General features: G+C 40.0%; 1 protein-coding gene across 1 annotated transcript in view; it reads left to right on the top strand.

The window, feature by feature from the left end:
• MAP1B (microtubule associated protein 1B) overlaps positions 1-25,160 on the top strand; it is a 66,396-nt gene that overhangs the window by 31,474 nt on the left and 9,762 nt on the right. Inside the window, exons 3-5 of the mRNA XM_053409131.1 lie at positions 10,153-10,235; positions 12,736-12,876; positions 17,473-23,749. Coding sequence (XP_053265106.1) covers positions 10,153-10,235; positions 12,736-12,876; positions 17,473-23,749 — 6,501 coding nt within the window. The remainder of the gene's footprint in view (positions 1-10,152; positions 10,236-12,735; positions 12,877-17,472; positions 23,750-25,160) is intronic.

Raw genomic sequence — 25,160 nt, 5'->3', positions numbered from 1 at the left:
CTTTCACATAATTCTTGTTAGTACTTCATTTCTTTGCTGGAGGTCTTCAGGCAGAGACTGAACAAACATGTGCTGGGAATACTTCAACTCTGAATTTAATGGATGACACTGAAGTAAATGGTCCACAAATCCAGTTCTATAAATATGATTCATTCTCTCTGCCTTTTTTTTTTAAGAGGTGGGGGATTATTTCTCCCTATGAAGTACCTTGTAAATGATGTTGTTTATGATAGTCTTCATTCTTCCCAAGAGCATAATCTATAGATGGATTTTGCTGTCCTTTATACATGTGGATATTTCAGAATTCAGTTTAGAAATAAAATTACATATTCTGTCAGTTTTTCTGCCCACAGAAGGGGAAGCGGGGACCTGCAGAATTCAACTGAGCTCCAGTTAGCAGGTTGCAAGAAGAAAAATGCATTTTTAATAAGGCAGAATTGTCTCTGATGGCTGTTAATGGATTTTGGAGATCCATATGTGTCAGAAGAGAGCTGTCTTTGAGGAAGCCTCTGGAAGAAGGAAATATAAAGCAAGAATAATCAATATCTCATGGATACCTGAAGGGGTCCATAATTTGGGAGATGCGGGAACTGTAGGGGGTAAGGGTGCATACAAATAACTTTTTATGTCTGTACCATTTTATTAATAAATGAGAAAAACATTTCACTTTTATTATAAAGTAACACCTGCAGCAAAATGGTGCTAGCCAGGGATCAAATCCATGGTTCTTTTCTTATGATTTACCCACTCTTTAAAGCCAGTAGAATTTAAAAAATGAGCAGGACAGACTAGATACGTAGAAGCACAGACAACAGATTTTTCAAAAGAGTCCTATAAACATTTTTAGGGCAGACCAGTGCTTTTCCTGTTCACAGTGGTAGAAGGGTGGATTGTGGTTTTTTGGTTTTTTTGAGATTAGAAACATTTTTCTTTTTAGTGTTTAACCTTGTGTATGATACCAAGGAATTTGGTGGCATAAAATAAAATATAGGAAATCTGAACTATGTCTAGGCTTAAAGGTACAGGGTTGTGTACAATGCTAGACACTCAAAGTAGTTCATTTGGAATTACTGGACATTGATTCTAGTAGGTCAGCTCTGAATAGAACTTAGTTGGATACAACCCATAAGTTTTTCCTTACGCTATGATAATGATACTCTATTCACTATAGGCTGCTTAGAAGAGAAAAGTCTGGTTTGAGCTGTGCTTTCCTTCCATCCCTATATTTGTCTTACCTCAGATGAGAGCCATGTGGCCTCATTAATGGAAGGCTAGAAATTGCAGCCTGTAGTAACCACAAATATTTCTTCATTGCTTTGTACACATAAGCACACACAATGTTGTTGTTTTACAATCTGTTGGAGCTTGAATTTGGAAAATAAATTTTCTTACATTGGCTATATTTGCCTGCAACACTAAACCATGGTTTACTACAACCTGCTTTAACCTTGTGCTCTCTGGATGTTTTGGACTACAACGCCCCCATAATCCTTGACAATTAATCGTATTGGCTTGGCTGATGGGAGTTATAGACTAGAGGGCATACAATTGGGGAAGACTGTGGTTTAGCATTACATGCAAGTTCTGGAACACACACACAGTGCCATGGAATCAGGCTCTTGTGCTGTGTCCTCCTCTTTGCCAGTATTTATTTTCAGTTTCCTGCTAATCTTGGCTTGTTGTGTGTCAAACCAATGATTGCTGTTTATCACAAACTCTGGTTAGTTGAGAAAACCATCTTCTCGCCTAGCGCTTTCATTGCATCTCACCAGGTGAAAACATTCTTCTCTCAGACTTTTGGCTAATTAAACACTATATGGACTTTTAATTTTTTTTGGGGGGTATTGATTTGTTTGTTATCATGTTATGTATTTTTCTGTTTTTATACTGTAAACCCACTCTGTGATCCTTGGATGGAGGGCAGTATTGCATATCTTTAGGTGCCAGGCAAAAATGTTCTTCAGCCAGGCCTTTGGCTGATTAACATTCCATGTCCTTTTTTGTTTTGTTCTTGTTTTGTATATTGTGATTTTATTTTTGTATGTTTATGTTATGAACCTCCCCTTGAGATCTTAAGATGAAGAGTGGTATACAGATTTAAGAAATAAAAACAAATTTATGTAAGTGATTTTGATATTTCTCGTATAATAATAAGGGTGAGGGGAGTTAAATCTGTCTGTACTTGATATTTTAGGGAAATAACTAGGTTTGTGTTATTTTACTGAAACTTTCCAATCATAAAGACTTCTCAGTAAGAAGACGTTTGTGAAACTGCAGGAATTTGAATTCAAGTTCTCTCAAAACACATGCAAAATCTCTAAGGAAGATGAATAAAATTTTGTGTAGTTCTTTGAGATCATTACACTAAAGCCAGTTTGTACATCTGTCCCTATCAGTCTTATTATTTCAGCTGTTTAAATGTGCCACCGCATGAGGTCTTTTATTTGAAAATTTATATATAGCTATTCACATCACTTTCCCTCCAGAGACTTTTGACTCCCCCCTACCTCATCTTTGTTCGGAGGGGGGCTATTATTCCTTTTATTGCTACTGTCACAGAAAACCTTATAGTCTAAACCATTTAAGGAAGTAATCCCTAGAGCCATCTTGGGCAAACATCCAGACATGCAACGATTCCCAAAAGAAAGACATTCTCAGAGACAAAGTGGGGGAAAATATTTTTGATTTGGGAATATCAGTCTTCAGCAGAGGGTTATGATCAAGGGACAGATAGGCTTCTGAAAAGCATTTAGATAAGGAATACTAAAAAATATAAACTAGAATGCATTATTTATGTAAGTTGCTAATGTGAGGTTAAAAAACAACAAGACAAGAGACATGTTAAAACAGACTCTGCCTCCCAGTCAGTTTAGGGTTTTCACTCAGACCAGGAGTTGCCAACCTTTTTGGACTCATTGGCAAAATTTCATATTGGAGAAACATTTCTGGGGATCACATACACATATCAAGCACACACTACAACCTATTCTGTTGGGTTTGTATTCTAATGTTTCTTTCTAGTCTAATTTCAGAAGAGGGCAGGGTCCCTGTGAATGCCAATGAAGGCTTCTGTGGGAAACGTGTTGGGTCTAAGTAAAACAAAGGCAAAGGTTTGGGGAGATCTGGCTTGGCGGCAGTACATGTAAAGAGAATATAGTTGTCTTAGCTGACCATAAGCTGACCATGAGCCAGCAGTGTGATGCAACTTCTCAAAAAGCTAATGCAATTCTGGGCTGCATTAACAGAAGTATTGTGTCCCTATCATGGAAAACAATTGTTCATCTCAATTTTGTGCTGGTCAGGTCATGTATTGACAAAGTGTCCATTGACAAATGGACTGTTGCCCATAAGAGGGCAGTCTATGAGAAACAGTTGAAAGTACTAGGTGTACTTGACCTGAAGAGGTTCTGAAGAATATTTGGAAGAGATGTAGGGAGCAGTCATTTAGACAAAAAGCTGGCATAAAGCAAGCCAACGCCAATTAAACCAGCATAAACTTGCACCCAAGCCTTTAAAAGAATGTTTGACTTAAACGCACACCCTTTTTTGCAGGTGACATGACTGAGCTGAACAGAATCCAATTTCAGTCCCTGCTGCCCATTCCCTCTGGGGCACCCCTTTTGGGGGGCTTACGCCAGCCTTTGCTCAACCAGCTGAGCCAGGATGAGAAAGTTATCTTTGGCTGAAACAGGGTTGGGGTTGGGGACTTAATGCCAGCTGAGCTTGAGATCCACTGCATCCTAAGCTCATCCTGACAGATCTTGCAAAAGGATTGCACCTGTAAATGGAGTTTAATGTTCTTTTGAAGTACTGTACTTTGTTGTAGGGTAAATGTGCTGCTGTGATTTGTTGATTGCCTAAGATACAGATGTTTTCATCTGAAGAAGCACTTCTGTTGCTAGGATATTGCATTTCCCCAGCACTCAGACCACAACATCTTGTTTCTGGAAGAAATGCTAGTCCCTCAGGAGATAGTACTGTTGTTTCAAAAACAGTGGTCATATCAAAATTATTTCTGTGAAATGTCATAGGAATCTGTTGGTGAATGCATCATTAATAAGATGACCATATTGTTTGTAAACATTTCTTTTCATTTATTCTGTTTCAAAAAATTCATAAAGCACTTCATCAGAACATAGCATTGAGCAAAATAATTAGCAATAAAAAGAGGGGGGATTAGTAAACAAAACAAAAAAATAGCTTACTTAGGTGGAACATTGGCTTTGGTTCCTTAAGTGGAAAAAAATCAAAATCAACAGTAACAAAATGCCTTTATTAAGACTAATTACATTATAAATGTTCTAATAAATGCATTACTTGATGTGTATTTGGAATATAAAAAGTAAGCCATAACTAATTATATATTACTGGAGGAAGGCACAATTCAGCAAAAGTATTTTTTTAGTCACCACTAAAACAAAACTCCAATGTGCTTAATTTCATTTAGCTTGTGACTCTTGCTTTCTTTTTAAGCATCACTGGAAGAACATTGTACTGGGTTTGCTGGTTTTGTTATACTGTACTTTTGTTGAAATTGTTGCGGTTGTTGTTTTCATCTTCCAGCAGTATTAAAAAATGAAGCTGTGCATTTCAAGGAGTGATAAATGTGGCAGTTGTGAGAAGTTTGTCCCTGATGGTAAATAATGGGGGTAAAAGGTCAGATGTTTGTCCGTCGTTGATTAATGGCAGTAGTTTGACAGCAAATTAAATGTCACATAAAATTGGCAAATGATACAACAAATCAATACCTAGTGAGAAAAGCTGATACAATTATTCTGGTAATCAACACCATTAGACACCCACAACTTGATTTAAGTCATGCAGTTTACTACAGAGGCTTTCATGGAAAATGCTCGGTGTGTTCAAAATAGCCCCCAAAGTATTCAAGTCAAGAGGCAATAATAAAAACAATCCCTAGCAGCTGAGGCAGCTGATACCCTTGTTAAAAGTTAGGAGTAGATGACAGCCATACACCTATTAAAATATAGCAGCAGATATCAGGGCAGTCTCACATCATTCTTATAAGTTCAAATAAAGGTTTCTTTAACTTAGTGTGACATGCAGTCATCATATACTGTACAAGATGACTAGTTGGCATAGTTACTGCTCAAGGTGAATCACTGTCTTGATACCTAATAGCTGTTCCCAGGCCCATTGCCACCTGAAGATGAGAAACTAAGGCTGTATACACACTATACTTTTAAAGCACATCTGAAGCACATTCATTCCCTCAATAAATTCTGGGCACTGTAGCTCACCCTACCAGACAACAGCTACCAGACTTTTAGAAGACATCTGAAGGCAGCCCTGTTTAGGGAACCTTTTAATGTTTGATTTATTATAGTATTTTAATATTTTTTTGGAAGCCGCCCAGAGTGGCTGGGGAAACCCAGCCAGATGGGCGGGGTATAAATAATAAATTATTATTATTATTATTATTATTATTATTATTATTATTATTATTATTATTACTACCCCTCACAGAGTTGCCATTCCAAGCACCCTTAAGAAACCACACTGCCCAGAATTCTTTGAGGAGAAAAATGTACTTTGAAGATAATAGTGTGTATACAGCCTAAGCCTCACTCAAATGATCTTATTTCTGATTAAAAATGCTTAAGTTTGCATTGCACAAACTTTGTTTCATTTTGTTTTATTCAGGTTCATAAAGGCAAAGCTTATCACTTATTTCAATATGCAGAGAAAACATGCATTTAGGAGCTGGCCAGGACTATATTTGTTGGGAAATCATAAGAACCATATATCTGCTATTTTGCCAGCCTAGCATGGGGGAGTTTTATTTATTATTTTTCTCCTATAATTTCACTACACCTTGCACAGTTCAATAACTTCTTGTTGTATTGCTACATTTCCTCAGATCGTTTATTGTGCCTTGTAACTTCTAATCACATGTATATATACTTTATATAGATTCTAATTCTGCTTAGTATTAGATATGGTTGAAAAACAACCACAGTGTCAGGGAATTGTTACAACTATTGATGTAAAAGCAACATTGACTGGGTTTTTATTTATATAATTTATACTCTGCACTGCCAATATACTTTTTGTGTTCCCAGGGCAGATAACAGAGTAGAATTGCAGAATAATTCTAGGCCAGAGGTCGATTTAGGGTAGCACGACTGCTTCCACCACACTGAGTGCTGAGCCTAAAGGGCAATGCAGAGTACCTCAACTGTGTCGTAGTGAATTGAGCAGAAAGGAAGGCGGGGGCATCAAATTTTGGCCTTGCACAGGATGCCGTTGAAATTTGAAAGACCAAAGTCCACCCCTGGGAATAGTATACCGTATTTTTCGCTCTATAAGACGCACCTTTCCCCTCCTAAAAAGTAAGGGGAAATGTGTGTGCGTCTTATGGAGTGAATGTAGGCAGGAGGCTCTGCTCAGCGTGGAGCATGTGTGCGGCTCTTGGGGGCTTTTCCGCAAGGAGGGAGAAGGGCAGCCCATCAGTCCCTCCTCCCTCCTCCGGGAAAAGCCCCCAAGAGCCGCACACACACTCCGCACGCTCTTTAAAGGGAGCGCGGCTTTTGGGGGATCCTTCCTCCCGCTGCCCGTGATTCCTGGCTCATGGGATAGCCGCACGCAGCCTCTTGTTGTCCATGTCTGTGAACCCTTTCAATATTATTCCACTGCAAGGAAGATGTGCGGGCGATACATTGGGTAATGTGAAAGACCTCATAGTTTGGCCCAACTGAAAGTTGTTGTGCTCTGCACACTTAGCTTGAGAGTCAGCTATGCCAAACCTACTGCTGGATAAGCAAGCATAAGGTCAATTGTATTTCAAGTATTTTATCTCCAATACATTTCATATTTTTTTATTTAATGAGCTTGTAGATCGGCCTGAAATTCAGTGAATGTCGTATTGCCAATTGTCCTGTGTCTTCCCACATGTATGCCTTAAAAAAAAAAACCTTAAAAAAACCCTGATGTGAGCCTCTGTTCTGCAAATAGCACTTCCATCACTATTCACATTGTGTGCACCTCTTATCAATTGAGCCATTTGCTTGCATGTCTGTATAATCTGGGTTATTCTATTATGTGTCCAGAAAAAGGCTGACTGTTATTGGAGACAGGCGGCTATTCTGCATGGCTCATTGTTTTGACACAGTATGGTAGTTAGTTCCTATTATGCTGATCAGTGCCTTGCATTATTTTTCCATTCACGAGCGCCATAAGTGCTTTCCTTGAGTTGTCTTGTTCTGACCTACAGTAAGAGCTGGGCTCTCAGTGAGATACATGCTTTCTATTTTTATTCACTGGGGGACTGAAGTATTGGAAAACCTGTCCATTTGGACTGGAGGGGAAGGGGGTTAAGAGGGAGGGAGTGCTTCCTGTCACTGACAAGTGATTTCCCCAGCTAATTCTTTAGCTGAAGTCTGTGAAGCTGCACTGTGGGGACACCAGGAAAAATGCTTTTGTTCAGTGTCTTAAAACCACAGATCAGCCATCCATAACCATAGAGTTTGAATGGCGAGAAATACTTGGTGAACATTCTGATTGTACTGACATCGGAGCTACAACTTTCTCCCCCGCTGTTCCAATTGAACTGTGCAATTTCTGTTTCGCACCTCAGGTCTAAGGCAGCTCATGCCCCACAAAGGTTCAGAAGTGATCAAAGCTTTCATTAAAACCCAGTCTGGAAAAAATAAATTCCACGTGGTGTGGCATGTAATCTCTAAATGGGATTTTTGTTTTCCCTCTATAACAGTAACATTGATTCAAGGCCAGTGGTCTCTTCTGACTAAAAACATTAACACAATATATTCAGGCTGCTTTTGTTACACAAAGCATTTCTTTCAAAGGGCATTCTCTTCTCCCTTGCCCCCTCACATCACTATTTCTGCCGTTTAAAAACATCCGAGAATGAACGGGAACCTTGGATGTGAAATTCTTGCTTCCTTCAAAGCATTTTTTGCCTCTTTATTTTTATATATCATTAGAAGGATGTTACTACAAGGCAAGAGGAAGTTGGGGGTCTATATGCATCAGAGCTAATTTGCAAATACATAGAGGACTCACAATCTGCTGACTATTCAGAGTTCTATTCACTTGTTGTGAGCAGAAGATTCATTAGGGAGCTTTGCTGACTCTGACATCTGTTAAGCCCCTTGTGGTGTGATGTCTGCAGTAAACATATTGTTCATTCCATCAAAAGCAATACTTGCAGCAGAATTCTATCCATGTCTACTCAGAAGTAAATCCAGTTGCGCTCAGTCGGGCTTGATCCCAGCTGAGTGTGTATAGAATTGCAGCCTTAAGTTATAGGCAAATGAGTATTCAGAATAGCCAAGTAAGGGCACATCATAAAATGCTTGATCATTCTACTTTTCTCTTTTTATGATTTTTTTTAAAAACCAAAGAGCATCTTTCAGAGTACATCTACCAAAATTCTATGGATTCCATTTTAATTAGGAATACTTAAGTAAAGAGTTAGCATTCAGTGCCATGAAAGCTAATGGCACCATCTCATTTGACCGCTCTGAAAATATACATGTTCTGTGATGGAAGATACATTATTTTAGGTAGCAATGTAGAGGAAGAGTCAGAGCCATTCTTCCTTCATTTACCTATGCCTTCATTTATTATTTCAGTATGCAAACCTTACACAAAATGGATGATGTTGCCTTCACGGTAAATGATCCATAAAGCAGGAACAGCATACTATCTATCACATTGTAAAAGGTCACTTGACTGCCTGACTAGAGTGTTAAAATCTGACCTGTGGAAATTAACTTTCTGAGCAAAAGGGGCAGTCCAGTTGTTCCATCACACCTAACTCTCAACAATGCCATCAGTAGAATAATGTGTCTGTGAAACAATTGGCCCCATCTGGTTTAGTATTTCATCATTGTTCCAGAGTTGTAGGGGTTGGCAGAAAAGGAGCAGGGAGGAATAGACACGGGGATGGAGGTGAAACTAAAAACCAGGGTATAAAGGGGGCTGCTGAGAGATGGGATAGAAGGAGACCACTAGTGTCACCCTTCATCCATAAATGACAGGCTGGTTTACAATATAAAAACACAGAAATATAGAGCATAATAGCAAACAAAACCAATACCCCCCACAGTTTAAAAGGGCATAGATTGTTCAATTAGGCAAAGATAAGAGGAATGTTTTTGCCTGGTTCCTAAAGATATGTAACACAAAAAGGCCCGTTTTCATGTTGCTGCCTCCTGGACCTCTCACAGAGTAGGCATATGAAGAAGGACCTCAGGTGATGATCACATGGTCCAGATTGGTTCATATGGGGAGAGGTGGCCTTGAGGCATTGTGTAAATATAAAGGTATGTGAATTATATTCAAGAGACTATTATTATTATTATTATTATTATTATTATTATTATTATTATTATTATTAATTTGGCTTTTGGAACCCTTCTGTAGTTGCCCAGATCCCGTATTTCACACTAGAATCTCCTGTGGCAGAAAATGTTTATAAGTAAAAAAAAAATTCCATAAAAATGTCAGAGCTTTTACACCAATTGATTTGAACACCGGCACATTTGTTATCCGGCATTGCTGTGCTCCTTTTCATGGGTTTTTAAAGTGTATGTGTGTAGGGTGTGTTTTTGCACTCTTTTTGTCAAGGTTGATTCATTCATTCATTCATTCCTTAAAAATTAATTTTGTGCCTGGCTTCTTTTCTGGGTGCTGGACTAATTGCCGTTTGGGTATCTGGATGACATTCCCTTCACAATCACAATACGAGTGCTAATTAATCTCATTTCTGTTCTCAGAGAAAGGAGCACCAATAAGAATGCTGCCAAACGCCACAAAGGAAGAAGAAAATGGCAGAAGCCTATTGTGGGCAGCTGCTCCAAGGCTGATGAGCATTACATTGAAAAATAGATACATGCTAACTATTGAGTATTTACAACAACAGTCTCTTACGTGGCACATGATCACACCAGATTTGTTGTCCCCCCCCCCAGAACTTTCATGTTATCATCTTTGCTCAATCTTATTTGAAAACACTAGTATTTCATATGCCAGAGAAAAGCAAGATAGGACTCCAGAGTGAGTTTATTAGAAGAGCTATCCTTAAGGAAACTAGACTGTCTTAAGGGAAACAAACAAAAAAACCTGTCCTGCAAACCTTACAATTCATTTTCTTTCCTTCTGTTTATGCAGGTCAGAAAATCCTTCACCACAGAAGTGATGTCTTAGAAACTGTAGTCCTCATCAACCCTTCCGATGAAGCTGTCAGTACTGAGGTAAATTCATCAATAATGTATAAATGAATGCATTGTACACAGCAGACATAAAATAAATAAATTTCATAAGAGCCAGGACATTGATGTCCATCTCTGAAATCTGGGCTGACATTTTTATGGCCCACCAATGTCTTGAAAATAGACATTATTTTGAAAATAAAATAAAATATAAGAATCCTCTGCTTCCCATTATCTAGTTTTTCCTTGTCAAAGTTCTGTTTGCCTCTTTATGAAGCAAAACCATACCAAGAACCTTGCTGGGTCAGACCAAAGGCCTACTTAAGTTCTTCATCCTGTTTTCTAAAGTGGGCAACCAGAGGCCTATGGAAAGTCCACAAGTAGGATGTGAGGGCAATAGCCATCTCCTGTTGTTTCTCAACAACCTCCCCTCAGAGGCCTCTGATCCTGGAGATAGCATATTAACCATAATTGACTAGGAGCCATAGAGAGCCTTCTATTCCATGAATTCGTCTGTTCCCCTTTTAGAATCATCCAAACTGATTACAACCATGGTTGAACTTGTGGGAGTGAACTTCATAGTTTAACTATGTGGTGTGTGACGTCCCTCCTTTTGTCCATCCGGAATCTTCGAACATTCAGTTTCGTTGGATCACCCTGAGTTCTAGCGTTAGGAGAAAGGAGCAAAATTTTATCACTTTCTCTACACCATTTTATAAGCTTCTGTCATGTTCCTCCTTACACACATATTTTTTGAAACTAAAAAGCCCCAAATGTTGTAACCTATAAGAGCTGTTTGACCATGGAACACACTCCCACCAGAGGTGACGGACTGCTCTGTAACTTCGCACATCCATCTGGTTCCCTTTTTAAAAAACTGATGTCTGCTGGTACAGAGGCCAATCTTAGTACATTTGAGAACTCTCAGGTGGATATCAACCAAACCTAGTGGTTTGTTAATTTTTGGCTTGTCAATAAGGTATTTAATTTCATCTCTTGTCACCAATATTCGTATCAGCTCTTCAGATTCTGTTCCTGAAAAGGTCGGTGTAGGCTGTACACCTTCTATAGTGAATACTTTGCTGCAATCTTCTCAGCTTCTTTTGACTCTCTTCTTATCCAAATATCTGATTTTACTACTGAACAGGTGTTTTGCTTCTGATGTGTTTAAACATGTTTTTTTTAGCTTGTATGAATATTTTTAGCAACATGTTTCTCAATTTTTATTTTTGCATCTGTATTATCTGTTTGCACTTCTTTAGCCAAAATTTGTGTTTCCTTTCACTCTCCTTATTTGAACAGAACTTCCAACTTCTTGCCTCTAATAGCAGCAGACATAAATATTTCAGTTTACAAATAGATAAACATTCTCTAAGTCAGTATCTGGAGAAAGAGAGAGAGAGTTTCTACACATGTTGCCTGTATGCCATCTATAGCCATCAATAAATAAACAGGGTGCAGGAATATCAGCAAAGTGAATGTGCTGGTTTTTTTGCTGAAAAAGCTAATGGCTTTGTACAAAAGCTTATGGCGACTTTCCCAGAGCTTTTGTGCCAAACACAGGAAACAATAAAACAAGATGATTCAATTTTTAATAGTTTTAATGCAATTAAAACAGGTGAGATTTAAGTGGCACTCATCTGATTGTTGAGTGCTCTCTATTTTTGTTTAAAAAAATGCATACAGAAAATGGACTTGACCCCATCAAGGGTAATGTTACATTTTTATATCCCAATACAATTAGTGACAAACCATAATGGGATTTCTTTTCTCTGCTGTTCCATGTGTTTTAGTGAATGCCCTTGAATTATCTGTGGAAGGTGAGTCCTTGAACAGAAATTCAGGGCAGTCCTGATTTTTTTCAAGGCATGGTTATTTTTTTAAAAAGCATTTGATTGTTTGACTGTTTATATACAGATAAAGATAGCTTGCTGAGAAAGTATTTTGAGAGAATTCAGTTGATTCACCTAGCAGAAATAGTTCGTGTATGACAAAGTGAGTCTATTGAATACACTTGAGAAATAATGGCAGAGCATGGGGGATAGTAATACAGTAGTGAGGAGCAACTGAGAAAACATATTTTTGATGGTGTTTGCTTTTGATCTAAAGAAAGCCATTCTGCTTGTTAAGTAATCTGCTATGAATATGTTTTTGTTTTTATTTTCCTAGGCCTTCTAAATGTTAAATGATTTCAGTTTATAGGCTGCATTTGTTTTTCTGCTGCTTCAACTTGATAGGTTTAACTTTGTCATTTTCACTGTGCTACTGCTTCTATTTTTGGTTATAGTTCATTTTGGGATAGATTTTTAAGATTTTTGTTTGAGTGTAAGCTGCCTTGAAAGCTGAGCTTATAGAGTTCTGTCCTGTTGTGCACCATATTTTACAAACCCTCTTCCCCCATCTCTAGTGTTCCTCTGTTTGGGGATAAATAAAATGCAAAGCCAGCTGCATGCATGTTTATTTAGGTCAAGTAGAAGTGATAGTCCCTGTAGAAAGCAGGAGATATTTTAAGGGCATTTTTTGTTTTAATCCTTTTCTACAGGTGCGCTTAATGATCACAGATGCTGCTAGACACAAACTCCTGGTACTAACTGGGCAGAGTTTTGAAAATACAGGCGAGCTCATTCTTCAATCAGGCTCCTTCTCATTTCAGAATTTTATTGAGATCTTCACTGACCAGGAGGTTTGTATTTCACTACTCTCTATTCTAATGTCTTTTTCAATATTAGTTATTTGCACATTTAATTTGTAGATTTATGTGCTGAACATTCTCAATGAAGGTGGCAATAAAATAACAAACATACTAACAAAGCAATCCTGTGGTGGGCAGAGAGGAATCAGGGGCATAGCAGCTATTGTTTCCTGTGCCCTACCAAGCTCACGCTGGCCAGGGCATGAAATGGGGACGGGGGTGCTGGAGAGGAGACAAGTTTACCTACTCCAGGACTGGCATATTTCCCTTCCCTTGTTGGGGGCACATCACAGTGATCAGGGGAACCAGCTCATTATATGATACCCCTCTTCTGGAATCAGGGGTGCCAACTTGAATGTAATATGGGGGGCAGGTAAGCCCCACCTGCACAATCAATTTCAGGATGCAATACCCATCAACAGTGAGGGAGGGCTCAGATATTTTTGGAGGTGGTGTTGAAGGGATCTTGGCCCCTAGGAGCTGGCTCCTCTGTTTGAAATGCTCTCCCCAGGGAAACTCACCTGATGTCATCATTACTTATATTTAGGCACCAGGCAAAACTATTTCTATTCTGGCACACCTTTGGTGTTTAATTGACTGTAGCCTTCAGAAGGTGGGATCTTTTAGTCCTGCCTTTTAAGAAATATGAATGAGTTTTAGATTTCCCCCTGTTTTGTTTTATGCTGGTTTTACCGTACGGTATACTGTTTAATTAGGGGACGTGGGTGGCGCTGTGGGTTAAACCACAGACCCTAGGGCTTGCCGATCAGAAGGTCGGCACTTCGAATCCCCGCGACGGGATGAGCTCCCGTTGCTCAGTCCCTGCTCCTGCCAACCTAGCAGTTTGAAAGCATGTCCAAGTGCAAGTAGATAAATAGGTACCGCTCTGGCGGGAAGGTAAACAGCATTTCCATGCGCTGCTCTGGTTCGCCAGAAGCGGCTTAGTCATGCTGGCCACATGACCCGGAAGCTGTACGCCGGCTCCCTCGGCCAATAAAGCAAGATGAGCGCTGCAACCCCAGAGTCGGCCACAACTGGACCTAATGGTCAGGGGTCCCTTTACCTTTATACTGTTTAATTACTATTGTAAGTAGCTTTGAATTACTTCTGTGAAAGGGGAGGATAATAAAGTTCAATAAATAAAAAGTTGGAGAGGATCAGGATATGTTGGTGCTCTCCCCAAGCATTTCCCCAAGGTATTTGTTAAATGTTTGGAAAGTTATACCATAACCCTTTATATTACAAAGTAGACACTCAACCGAGGTTCTATGACCCACACAGTGGTCCTTTTCCAAGTATTTTTCTCTGTGCATCCCAGGACGTCGTTTGAAACAAAGCTAAAAGGTGGATGTGAAAGTAATTCTTTCCCAGCTTCCCCCCACTTATGTGTGTTTTGTAGGGAAATCTGTCTTTAAAAATGATTTGCATCATTCACAATTGATTGGATTTTGGGCTTATTCCGGACTTTAAATACTGATGTCTCAAAGTGGAAATTGAACCCAAATCACTGGAATTTCAACAGATACAAACACAGATATTTCCAGAGTTTTTGTTTGAAACCAGGAGGGATTGAAAGAGATTATAAATTAAATCAAAAGGGTATGGTGGTGGCCTGGACCTTGAGCCCACTATACATCATTGTTAATCTTGTTCTATGGACAACAGTATACATGATTTGTGAGTTTTGCTCCCTAATATTCAAAACATCAACATTCCAAAACTGAAAGAATCCAGATCTGCTATCTACAGAGATGGTCTATCTGTCAAGTAGTCACTAGGGCTGTACTTAATTCTTTCTGTTTCTCTAGACATTATGTTGGCTTGCAATTAATGTACAGTGTCTGCAAATTCCTGAAAGGCAAGGAACCCATCGTAAACAGACTGTCAAGCTGAATTATGTATTTTTATAGCACTGATACATAGGCACAGAATGAATCCAAGGAAAGTTTAACAGATCTAAGCCTCAGTCAGACCAATATTAAGAGAAATCTGGTCCCATAATTTGGGATACTTATGGAACATATGGGGTACTTTAGGAAATTACCATAATCATAATTATATTTATACCTTGCCTTTTTCCATGACGGGACTGAAGGCGGCTTACTGATAAAAACAAGAACCGCTAAAAATATAGAAAACTCAATCATTAAAATACAATTAAACATCGATAGTATTAATACTATATACGCATATTTAATCTGTTTTAAACATACCGATAATTACAGTAAAAACAGTATGGCACCAGACCTTTCATTAAAAGCAGTAAGTTCCCAGTAGCCTGCTGGAACAAGGTAGTCTTCACCTGCCAGTGGAAGGACAGCAAGGAAGGAGCCAGTTTAGCTTCTCTAGGGAGGGAGTTGCAAAGTATGGGAGCAGCCACCGAGAAGGCCCTCTCCTGTGTCCCCACCAAGTGTGTTTGTATGAGTTCAACTAAGGCAGCATGCTCTTCAACATTTCTGGTTTGGTTGTGGGAAACAGACCAAACAAACAAACCAACCAACCAACCAACCAACCAACCAACCAACCAGCCAATCAATCAATCAATCAATCAATCAATCCCTTGCCTGATTTCTATATTTAAGTTACCTTGCAAAGTTAGTTTAAAAAAAAAAAAAAAAGAAGTTGCATCGTGCTTCTTCATTCCTAACAGTTCCTAGAACATTTTTTAAGTATTAGCTTCATGCAAACTATAAATCTGCTGGACAATCTGCTGCTACTTACTGGAATATTGCCCACGAAAATATACCTTATTAAAGAGGTATACTGATTGCTTTGACATGAAGTCTCACATTGTTTCTCTTCTTAGCAACAAACAACCCAGCCACCTATTTTATGACCCTGGCCAGTTTTTTCTAATTTAATATGCTAACTTCTTTTATCAGATGTCCACTTTGCAATCCTTGAGGCAGGCTACTTCAGGATTCTGTCTCAAGGACATACACATATTTGTTTTGGAAAAAAATGAGAAGCAACACTGAAAGAAAATGAAATTTGATAAAGTTGCAGGTCTGCTGATACCCCAGTTTTGCATACTAAAAAATGAGGATGGCTTCCATTATCAATATGTCATAACATTTAAAGGAAAAACCTAGATCATGTCTTATAAATGCTTCTGTTGGATTATATTCTAGAAAACCTGGTGCCTTTTATTGGCTTTCCTCTTGTATCTTACAGTGTTTATTCTCCTGAGTGTTTCCTACTCTATTAAATAATAGTGTTTTGGCTTCTCTGCTTGACATTTGGATAAGATCTATTTATATCCCATAAGATGGTAATATACGCAGTTTTAGTGACATATGAAGACAAAACATCTGTTCAGTCTTCTTTATTTTATTTTGTTACTATTTTCTTTTTATATAGATGTTGGGTGGATTATTTCTCAGGAGCAAAACATCTGCTCTATGACTTTCATAACAGTTTCTTTCAAAATCAATAATAAAAAATACTATATATTAAAATACATAACAAGTGCTTGAATCTCCAAAGGAAATAAATATGTGCTTGTGGTTATTTATAGTCCTTTTCCATTCTGCTAGCTAATTAAATTTGTAGGCCAGGATTCTTGGCATGACCAATTAATTCCTTGATCTAAACCATCCCTTTAGTGTACTGAATTTTTATTTTATTTTATGGCATTTGTCTCCTGCCTTTCTATACACATAAACAGAGCAGCTTATAACCATAAAACAATAATCAAACAGCAATGAAGCAACAAGCAATTATTTAATGCAATAAAGAAACAAGCAGTGTGCTTCTGATTATCAGTCGCTGGGCATCGCAGAAGGGGGGGAGAGTGTTATTGTGATCAAAAAAGTTATGAAAAAATACTAAAAGCAGCAACCAGAAATACAAGAAATATAAATACCCCCCAATGCCCACTAGAATAATGCCAGTTTTACTGCTCCTCTAAAAGCAAGCAAGGATTGGGACAGGCATACCTCTGGGATGGGGCAGCGATGCTCACCTGACCTGTCAACAGCACCATGGCTCCCTGGGGTGGAAAAGGGCAAGGCGGTGATGAGGTCTTCATGGTGCAAGAACACAGAGCCAATCCTGTATTCCTACTTGCACATTTGTACCTCTCTCTCCCACTAAATCACAGCAGTACTGGTGGCAGATCAGGTAAGTGCCACCGCCCTGCCCCACCAACTGCAACTATCTATGTCTCTTGCCACCTGCCAGTCATCTGAATCATAGCCTCCTCTAAACTATCTCTTGAATCCACTTCTTGGTGTGCACTACACACACAACCCTGAGATGCAAGTTTACTCGTTCATTTAAATGAAGAAAACAGCAATGTGTGCACAGGTATGCATGTCCAAGTGCTTCCTCTGTTGTAGTAAATGGAGAATCCATTGGGGGAGAATTCACTGCAGCTACTGGAATCTGAATGAATAAGAGAAATGTATTTTTAAAAAATATTTGAGCACGGTCCTGCCTTTCTTCTTCAAATAGAGTACATTAAGAAGTCTTCCTTCTTTTGAGGCTTTAGGGAGTCCTGAGAACTGCCTTTTAGTTTTATAAAAAGTGACTACAATTTAGTGTAAATTGACGCATAACATTCCCCTTTATGTTTTGCAACCCCAGATTGGAGAGTTATTGAGCACGACTCATCCTGCCAACAAAGCGAGCTTAACACTATTCTGCCCTGAGGAAGGGGATTGGAAGAATTCAAACCTAGACAGACACAACCTTCAAGATTTCATCAACATTAAGCTAAACTCTGCCTCTATCTTGCCTGAAATGGAAGGACTTTCTGAATTCACAGAGTACCTGTCAGAATCAGTGGAAGTGCCATCACCTTTTGATATCTTGGAGCCACCAACATCAGGAGGTTTCCTGAAGCTTTCAAAACCTTGCTGTTACATTTTCCCAGGTGGAAGAGGAGATTCTGCATTATTTGCAGTCAACGGATTCAACATGCTCATCAATGGGGGATCAGAAAGAAAATCTTGTTTCTGGAAACTCATTCGACATTTGGACAGAGTGGATTCAATTCTGCTCACCCACATTGGAGATGATAACCTGCCAGGGATTAATAGCATGTTGCAACGGAAAATAGCTGAATTAGAAGAGGAACAGTCTCAAGGCTCCACTACCAACAGTGACTGGATGAAAAATCTAATTTCACCTGATTTAGGAGTTGTATTCCTTAATGCCCCTGAAAGCCTAGGAAACCCCGATCCTAATTTTCAGTTAAAAAGAAGTGTAGAGGAGGCTTGCTTTACCCTGCAGTACTTAAATAAGCTGTCTGTGAAACCAGAGCCTCTTTTTAGAAATGTGGCAAACAGCACTGAACCAATTATCCTTTTTCAAAAAATGGGAGTAGGTAAGCTTGAGATGTATGTGCTCAACCCAGTCAAAAGCAGCAAAGAGATGCAATATTTTATGCATCAGTGGACGGGTACAAGCAAAGATAAAGCTGAGCTGGTGCTACCAAATGGTCAGGAGGTAGACATCCCAGTTTCCTATTTGACTTCCATCTCATCCTTGATTGTATGGCATCCTGCAAACCCTGCTGAAAAAATAATCAGAGTTCTTTTCCCAGGAAACAGTACCCAATATAGCATACTAGATGGACTAGAAAAACTCAAACATTTAGACTTTCTTAAGCAACCAACAGTTACACAGAAAGACCTAACGGGTAACATGGTGAGCCCAGCAGTAAAACAAACTAAACTGAAGCAGCGAGCAGACAGTAAGGAAAGTCTTAAGCCGGCTGCAAAATCCCTGTCTAGCAAGACAGTCAGAAAAGAATCAAAAGAGGAGGCGTCTGACACAGGGAAGACTAGCCCACCTGAAAAGACTCAAAGGGTAGAAAGTAAAGAAAAAACAACCACAAAAAAGGACAAACCAGCAAAAGCTGAGACTAGGCTTTCTGTGACAGAAAAGGATCTGACAGCTAAGGAACAGCAGCTGGCAAAATCTGAAACAATTGAAAAACAAGCAGCAGATGTCAAACCAAAAGTAGTAAAGGAGAAGCATGTGAGAAAGGAAGTGAAAGTAAAATCTGAGGAAAAGCAAGAGGAGAAAGAAAAGCCAAAGAAAGAGGTGTCTAAGAGAGAAGAAAGGATAGTGGCTAAGAAAGAGGAAAAGCCTAAAAAGGAAGATACCAAGAAAGATGTGAAGAAAGAATCTAAAAAAGAATCAAAGAAAGAAGCTCCCCCAAAAGAATCTAAAAAAGAAGAGAAAAAGGAGAGCAAAAAAGAAGAAAAGAAGGAGCCCAAAAAGCTTCTCAAAGAAACAAAGAAAACATCTGCCTCTCTGCCGGAGTCGAAAAAGACTACAACAAAGCCAAAGCCACAAAAGAAGGAAGAGTCTGTCAGGAAAGAAAGTGGGCTTGTTGGGAAACCAAAAGAAAAAGTTAAAAGCAAGACAGCAAAGAAAGAGATCAAGGCTGCCGAAACGCCTGCTGCAGTGGCTGCTCTGGGAGCTGTCGCTGCCACGGTAGCAGCTGTAGGTGTTGCAGCTGCTGGAAAAGAACTCGAAGCGGAGAGGTCCCTTATGTCTTCACCAGAAGATTTAACCAGAGACTTTGAAGAACTAAAAGCTGAAGAAGTTGAAGTAGTAAAGGAAACAAAGCCTCAGGTAGAGATAATAGAAAAAGAAGGCAAGTTAACTGATATAGAACAAAAGGATTATGAAGTTCAGAAAGAAAAAACAGAAGGGCCTGCTGATTCTCCTGATGAAGGCATAACTACCACTGAACCTGAGGGTGAATGTGAACAAACTCCTGAAGAGCTGGAGCCTGTAGAAAAGGACAGGGTTGATGACAATGAAAAGTTTGAGGATGAAGGAACAGGTCTCGAGGAATCTTCTGAGGCAGGGGACTATGAAGAAAAGGCTGAGACAGAGGAAGCCGAAGAACAAGTTGTCAATGAGGAAGAAGAGGCACCACTAGGCCTCAGAAAACAAGACCTGAGGGATAAAATAGAAACTGGGGAGACTGAAAAAGAAATGGCTGGAGCATTTGAGCATGAAAAAGCTAAAGATTTGAGATATGATGAAAAAGCAGAATTTAGAGCAGAGGGTGAAGAGCGAGACGAAGAACATGTAGATGAAATGGTTGAAAAGGCAGAAACAGAAGAGAATGAGGAGGAAGACAAAACTGAGGATGTCAGAGATGAAGATGAAACTGAAAAAATAGAAGCTGAAGAGGATTATGTTATGGCTGTGGTGGACAAAGCAGCAGAAGCTGGTGAGATTGATGATAAATATGGCATGCACCTAACCACTCCAGCTAAGTACTCAGAACCTCCATCTCCTGCTAAAGAACCAGCATCTTCAATCCATGATGAAACGCTACCTGGTGGTTCAGAAAGTGAAGCAACTGTTTCAGATGAAGAAAACAGAGAAGACCAGCCTGAGGAATTCACTGCTACTTCAGGTTATACCCAGTCCACCATTGAAATATCCAGTGAGCCAACTCCAATGGATGAAATGTCAACTCCAAGGGATGTGATGAGTGATGAGACTAATAATGAGGAAAGTGACTCCCCTTCCCAAGAATATGTTAACATTACCAAGTATGAATCAACACTGTACTCTCAAGAAGTTACTAGGACTAAACTTTCTCCCCTTCCTGATGCTTTCAATGGGCTATCTGAAGGATCTAAAACTGATGCTACTGAGGGCAAAGACTATAATGTTTCAGCTTCTACAATTTCACCGTCTTCTTCCTTAGAGGAAGACAAATTTGGCAAATCTTCCTTCCAAGATCTGTACCGCCAACGAGAAAGTGAAGTCAAGAGTACTAGTAAACTAGAAATTTCAGAAGCTTTGGATGACAAGCATAGCCCAACTAAGAGTCCAGATGAAAGTCCAACCCCTCTGTCACCTGTTGCTAAAACACCTCTAAGTGAACGTAGTGTGAACTTTTCACTGACTCCTAATGAGATTAAAGTGACATCGGAACCTGCAGCTCTCACAGCACTCTCTGAAAAACATGAAACCCATGAAGAGCACTGCCCCAGTCCCGATGATAAAACATTAGAAGTGGTGTCCCCTTCCCAATCAGCTGCTGGTAGTGCTGGACATACACCATATTATCAATCTCCCACAGATGAAAAATCAAGTCAACTTCCTTCTGAAACTACTGGAAAAGCAGATGCTTCATTCAGCTTTGAAGTTAGTGATACCAAAGATAATATTACAAAACACAGACTAAGCCCAATGGATGAACCAGTGCCTGACTCTGAATTGCCTTCTGAAAAAGTGCTCTCACCTTTACGAAGCCCCCCACTGATTGGTTCAGAGTCTTCCTATGATGCATTTTTGAGTGGTGATGTAATATCTTCTGCTAGAGAAACTGACAGTCCCTTTGAAAAGAAGAGTGAAAGAGATGGTTCTCCTTCACAGAAGAGCCCAGTTTCTGATGCTGCTTCTACAAACCTTTTCCAAGAACAGCAAGTTGAAAACGATGTACAGCTTTCACCAACAAAATTGGACTTTGTCCTAGAAAAGAAAAAGGATGACTTAGAAACTTCAGAAACTCAGCCTTCATTGGTTTTGGATGAAAGGAAGCTAGGAGAGGTTTCTCCTACACAGGTAGATATTAGTCATTTTAGTTGTTTCAAAGAAGACACCAAGATGTCGATCTCTGAAGGTACAGTCTCTGATAAATCTGCAACACCTGTTGATGAAGTTGTAGCAGAAGACACTTACTCACATATTGAAGGAGTTGCCTCTGTTTCCACAGCATCTGTCGCTACTAGTTCATTCCCAGAACCAACCACTGATGATGTATCTCCTTCACTGCATGCTGAAGTTGGATCCCCGCATTCTACTGAAGTAGACGATTCTCTTTCTGTATCTGTTGTTCAGACACCAACAACATTTCAGGAAACAGAAATGTCTCCATCTAAAGAGGAGTGCCCAAGACCTATGTCCATTTCTCCCCCAGATTTCTCCCCTAAAACAGCAAAATCAAGGACACCAGTTCAAGATCATAGGTCTCCTGAGCAATCAACTATGTCAGTAGAATTTGGGCAAGATTCTCCTGAGCAGTCTTTGGCAATGGACTTCAGCAGACAGTCTCCTGAACATCCAATAGTAGGTGCTACTATGCACCATATATCTGAAAATGGTCCAACTGAAGTCGATTATAGCCCTACAGACATGCAGGAGCACCCTTTTGCAAATAAAATATCACCAGTGGAACAAGCATGTTTTGGCAATGACAAGGATATTTCTGAGATTATTTCAGTATCTCAGATAGAAGCTTCGCCCTCTTCCTCCTCTGCTCATACACCATCACAGGCAAGTTCTCCACTACAAGAAGAAACTATATCAGGTGTCACTCAGCCTAGTGATATGCCCTTACATTCTGCATTTCCATCAGAAAAAGTGAACAGCCTTGGAGAAAAACTTTCACCAAAATCTGATTTATCTCCACTAACACCACGGGAATCTTCTCCTCTATACTCACCTGGTTTTTCAGATTCACCTCCTGTGATGAAAACAACTACTGCCGCTTGCCACTCACCTCCATTATCATTGCACATGTCCCCCGACAAATCATTTGGTTATCATACCTCAATAGTTGAAGACCCTTTAACAAAACATAGCCAAGAGCTTTTAGCCTTTACGGACCAGGAAGACATTCAGGAAACAACCAGATCGCCTGAAGATCTTAAATATTCTTATAATGGAACTGGAAAAACCACCAGATCACCTGAGGCTGTTAGTTATTCCTATGACAAAACAGAGCACACCACTGGATCCCCTGAAGCTCTTGATTATTCCTATGTTGCGACAGGGAAAACCACCAGATCACCTGAGGCTGATAGTTACTCCTATGAAACAACAGAGAAAGTCACTAAGTCACCAGAAGCCTTTGATTACTCCTATGAAAAATCCACCAGATCATCTGAGTCTGTCAGCTACTCTTATGAGACCACTGGAAAAACACACATATCTGCTGAGGCAGTCAGCTATTCTTATGAGACCCCTGGGAAAACTAGCAAGTCATCTGAGACTGTCAGTTACTCTTACGAAGTGAGTGGGAAAGCCATGAGATCCCCGGACACTGCTAGCTACCACCATGAGGCTGATAAGTACTTTGTTTCAGAAAAACCAGAAACCCGTCAAGATGTTGATTTGTGCCTCGTTACATCTTGCGAATACAAGCATCCCAAAACAGAACTTTCTCCCTCCTTTATCAACCCTAACCCCTTGGAATGGTTTGCTAGTGAAGAACAGTCTCAAGAGCAAGAGAAGCCGTTAACTCAGTCTGGAGGAGCACAGCCGCCTTCAGGGGGAAAACAGCAAGCGCGCCTGTGTGGAGAAACTCCTCCAACCTCCGTCAGCGAATCTGCCCCATCACAGACGGATTCAGACGTGCCGCCCGAAACAGAAGAGTGCCCTTCTATTACAGCAGATGCTAACATTGACTCGGAAGATGAATCTGAGACTATTCCAACAGATAAAACCATTACATATGAACACATTGACCCTCTGCCAGTCCCCATGCAAGATCGCAGTCCGTCGCCTAGACACCCTGACGTCTCCATGGTAGACCCAGAAGCCTTGCCTATCGATCAGAACTTAGGCAAACCATTGAGGAAGGATCTGAAAGAAAAGACAAAGACGAAAAAGCAGGGCACTAAGACCAAGTCTTCCTCTCCTTCCAAGAAGAGCGACGGCAAATCAAAACAGGTGGCTTCACCAAAGCCTGCTGGCTTGAAGGATTCGCTGGATAAAGTTTCCAGAACAGCTTCTCCAAAGAAGAAGGAGTCCGTGGAGAAAGCTGCCAAAAATGTCTCTACTCCAGAGATAAAATCTTCCCGTAATGAGGAGAAAGATAAGGAGACAAAGAATGCAGCCAACTCTACAACATCAAAGTCGGCAAAGACTGCAACTGCAGGTAAGATGAAATGGCAAGGTTAATTCCAAAGAGCAGGGGAGGGGGAGTCTCTAGCCCTTGGGCCATACATTGGGCAGCCAGCCCTGCCCATCTGCCCCACACTTGACGTCATGTGCAGGCAGAGATGTGGCTGCTAAGTGCAAAATGAGGAGCCTCAAAGTGCACTCCTAATTGTGTGCTTTCAAGAAGAAAGCATGCTTTGGCTCTGCTTCTCATCTGCTAATGGCTTGTCTGTGCTAGCGCGATCCCTGTGGGGAACTCTCTGACACAGTTGATGGCTGCAGGCAGCAGACTTCAGCTCTTCTTCCCATCAGCCACTGGTAAAGCCTCAAGATACTTCAAAGCATGACATGGGGCCCTGCATTGTGCTTTGAAGCCTCAACTTCAGAACACCCAATCATTTGTTTTCACTGTGACTGACAGGTGGGCAGTCCCACCTGTCAAATATGGCCTTGTGAAGCTAGGAGCAGAGAAGGATCTGGCTAGGGGAACCAAAAAGGATCCCTAGTCCTATCCTAGACGCAGCACTTGTTTGCTTCAGCTACAGATTCAACCTATGTTGTGAAACAATCATCTAAAGAGAATGTAGCTATGATAGTGGGCCAGTTTGCACATAATGCTAAGGCAAACTAAGGCAAACTGCAATCATGAGGCATCCTGGAGCAAAAATCATGGCTTTTCCACTTCTTTTCCAGTCCTGCTGCTGCCATGCTACCCAGAGCTAAACCATGATTTGGCTTAGTGATATGTGTGAACATATGTGTTCATGGTTTCACCCACTCCAAACAAACCACAAGTTGTAGCCAAGATTGGCTCTTTGTTCACCATTCATGAATTGTTTTGCAGATACATAGCATGAGCTCAGATTGGCATGTAATGCTAAGTGAAACCATGGGCTGATTTTGGGTATTGAAGCAGCAGGGAAGAGCAAAGTGGCTGTTATTTTACCTCTGGGCCCAGACATGCTTGATTGTTCACAGTTATCTATGGTTTGGCTTAGTTTTAAGTATGAATTCTGTTGCCTGTTTTTTGTACCTATGCTTATACATTGGTTATTAAAAACAATCATTTCACATATGCAAACATAAACCTACATAAGTTCCTGCTTTTGCTTTCCATAATTTTGATGCCATCCATTGTACAGTTTAACAGCATTTTGATCAAACGTTAATTATTCATGGATATTTGTTTATCCATTTGTTATTGAAGAATGACTGAGAATAGATCCAGATTTGACATGGCAGAAATGCTTGCTATGGATATTTTATATTATTATTATTATTACTTATTTACTTACTGTGTAATGCCATAGAGTTTGGACAATGTGCTGCTACATTTAACATCTGTGTAGGCTCCTATGTCTGCAAATTACACCCACCTCTGTGAAAAGGGAATTATATTATAGCCGCTT

Source organism: Podarcis raffonei, chromosome 11 (assembly GCF_027172205.1).
Source record: "Podarcis raffonei isolate rPodRaf1 chromosome 11, rPodRaf1.pri, whole genome shotgun sequence".
NCBI lineage: Eukaryota > Metazoa > Chordata > Lepidosauria > Squamata > Lacertidae > Podarcis > Podarcis raffonei.
Note: the sequence above shows the minus strand (reverse complement) of the source record. Positions and strands in the feature narration are given on the sequence as shown.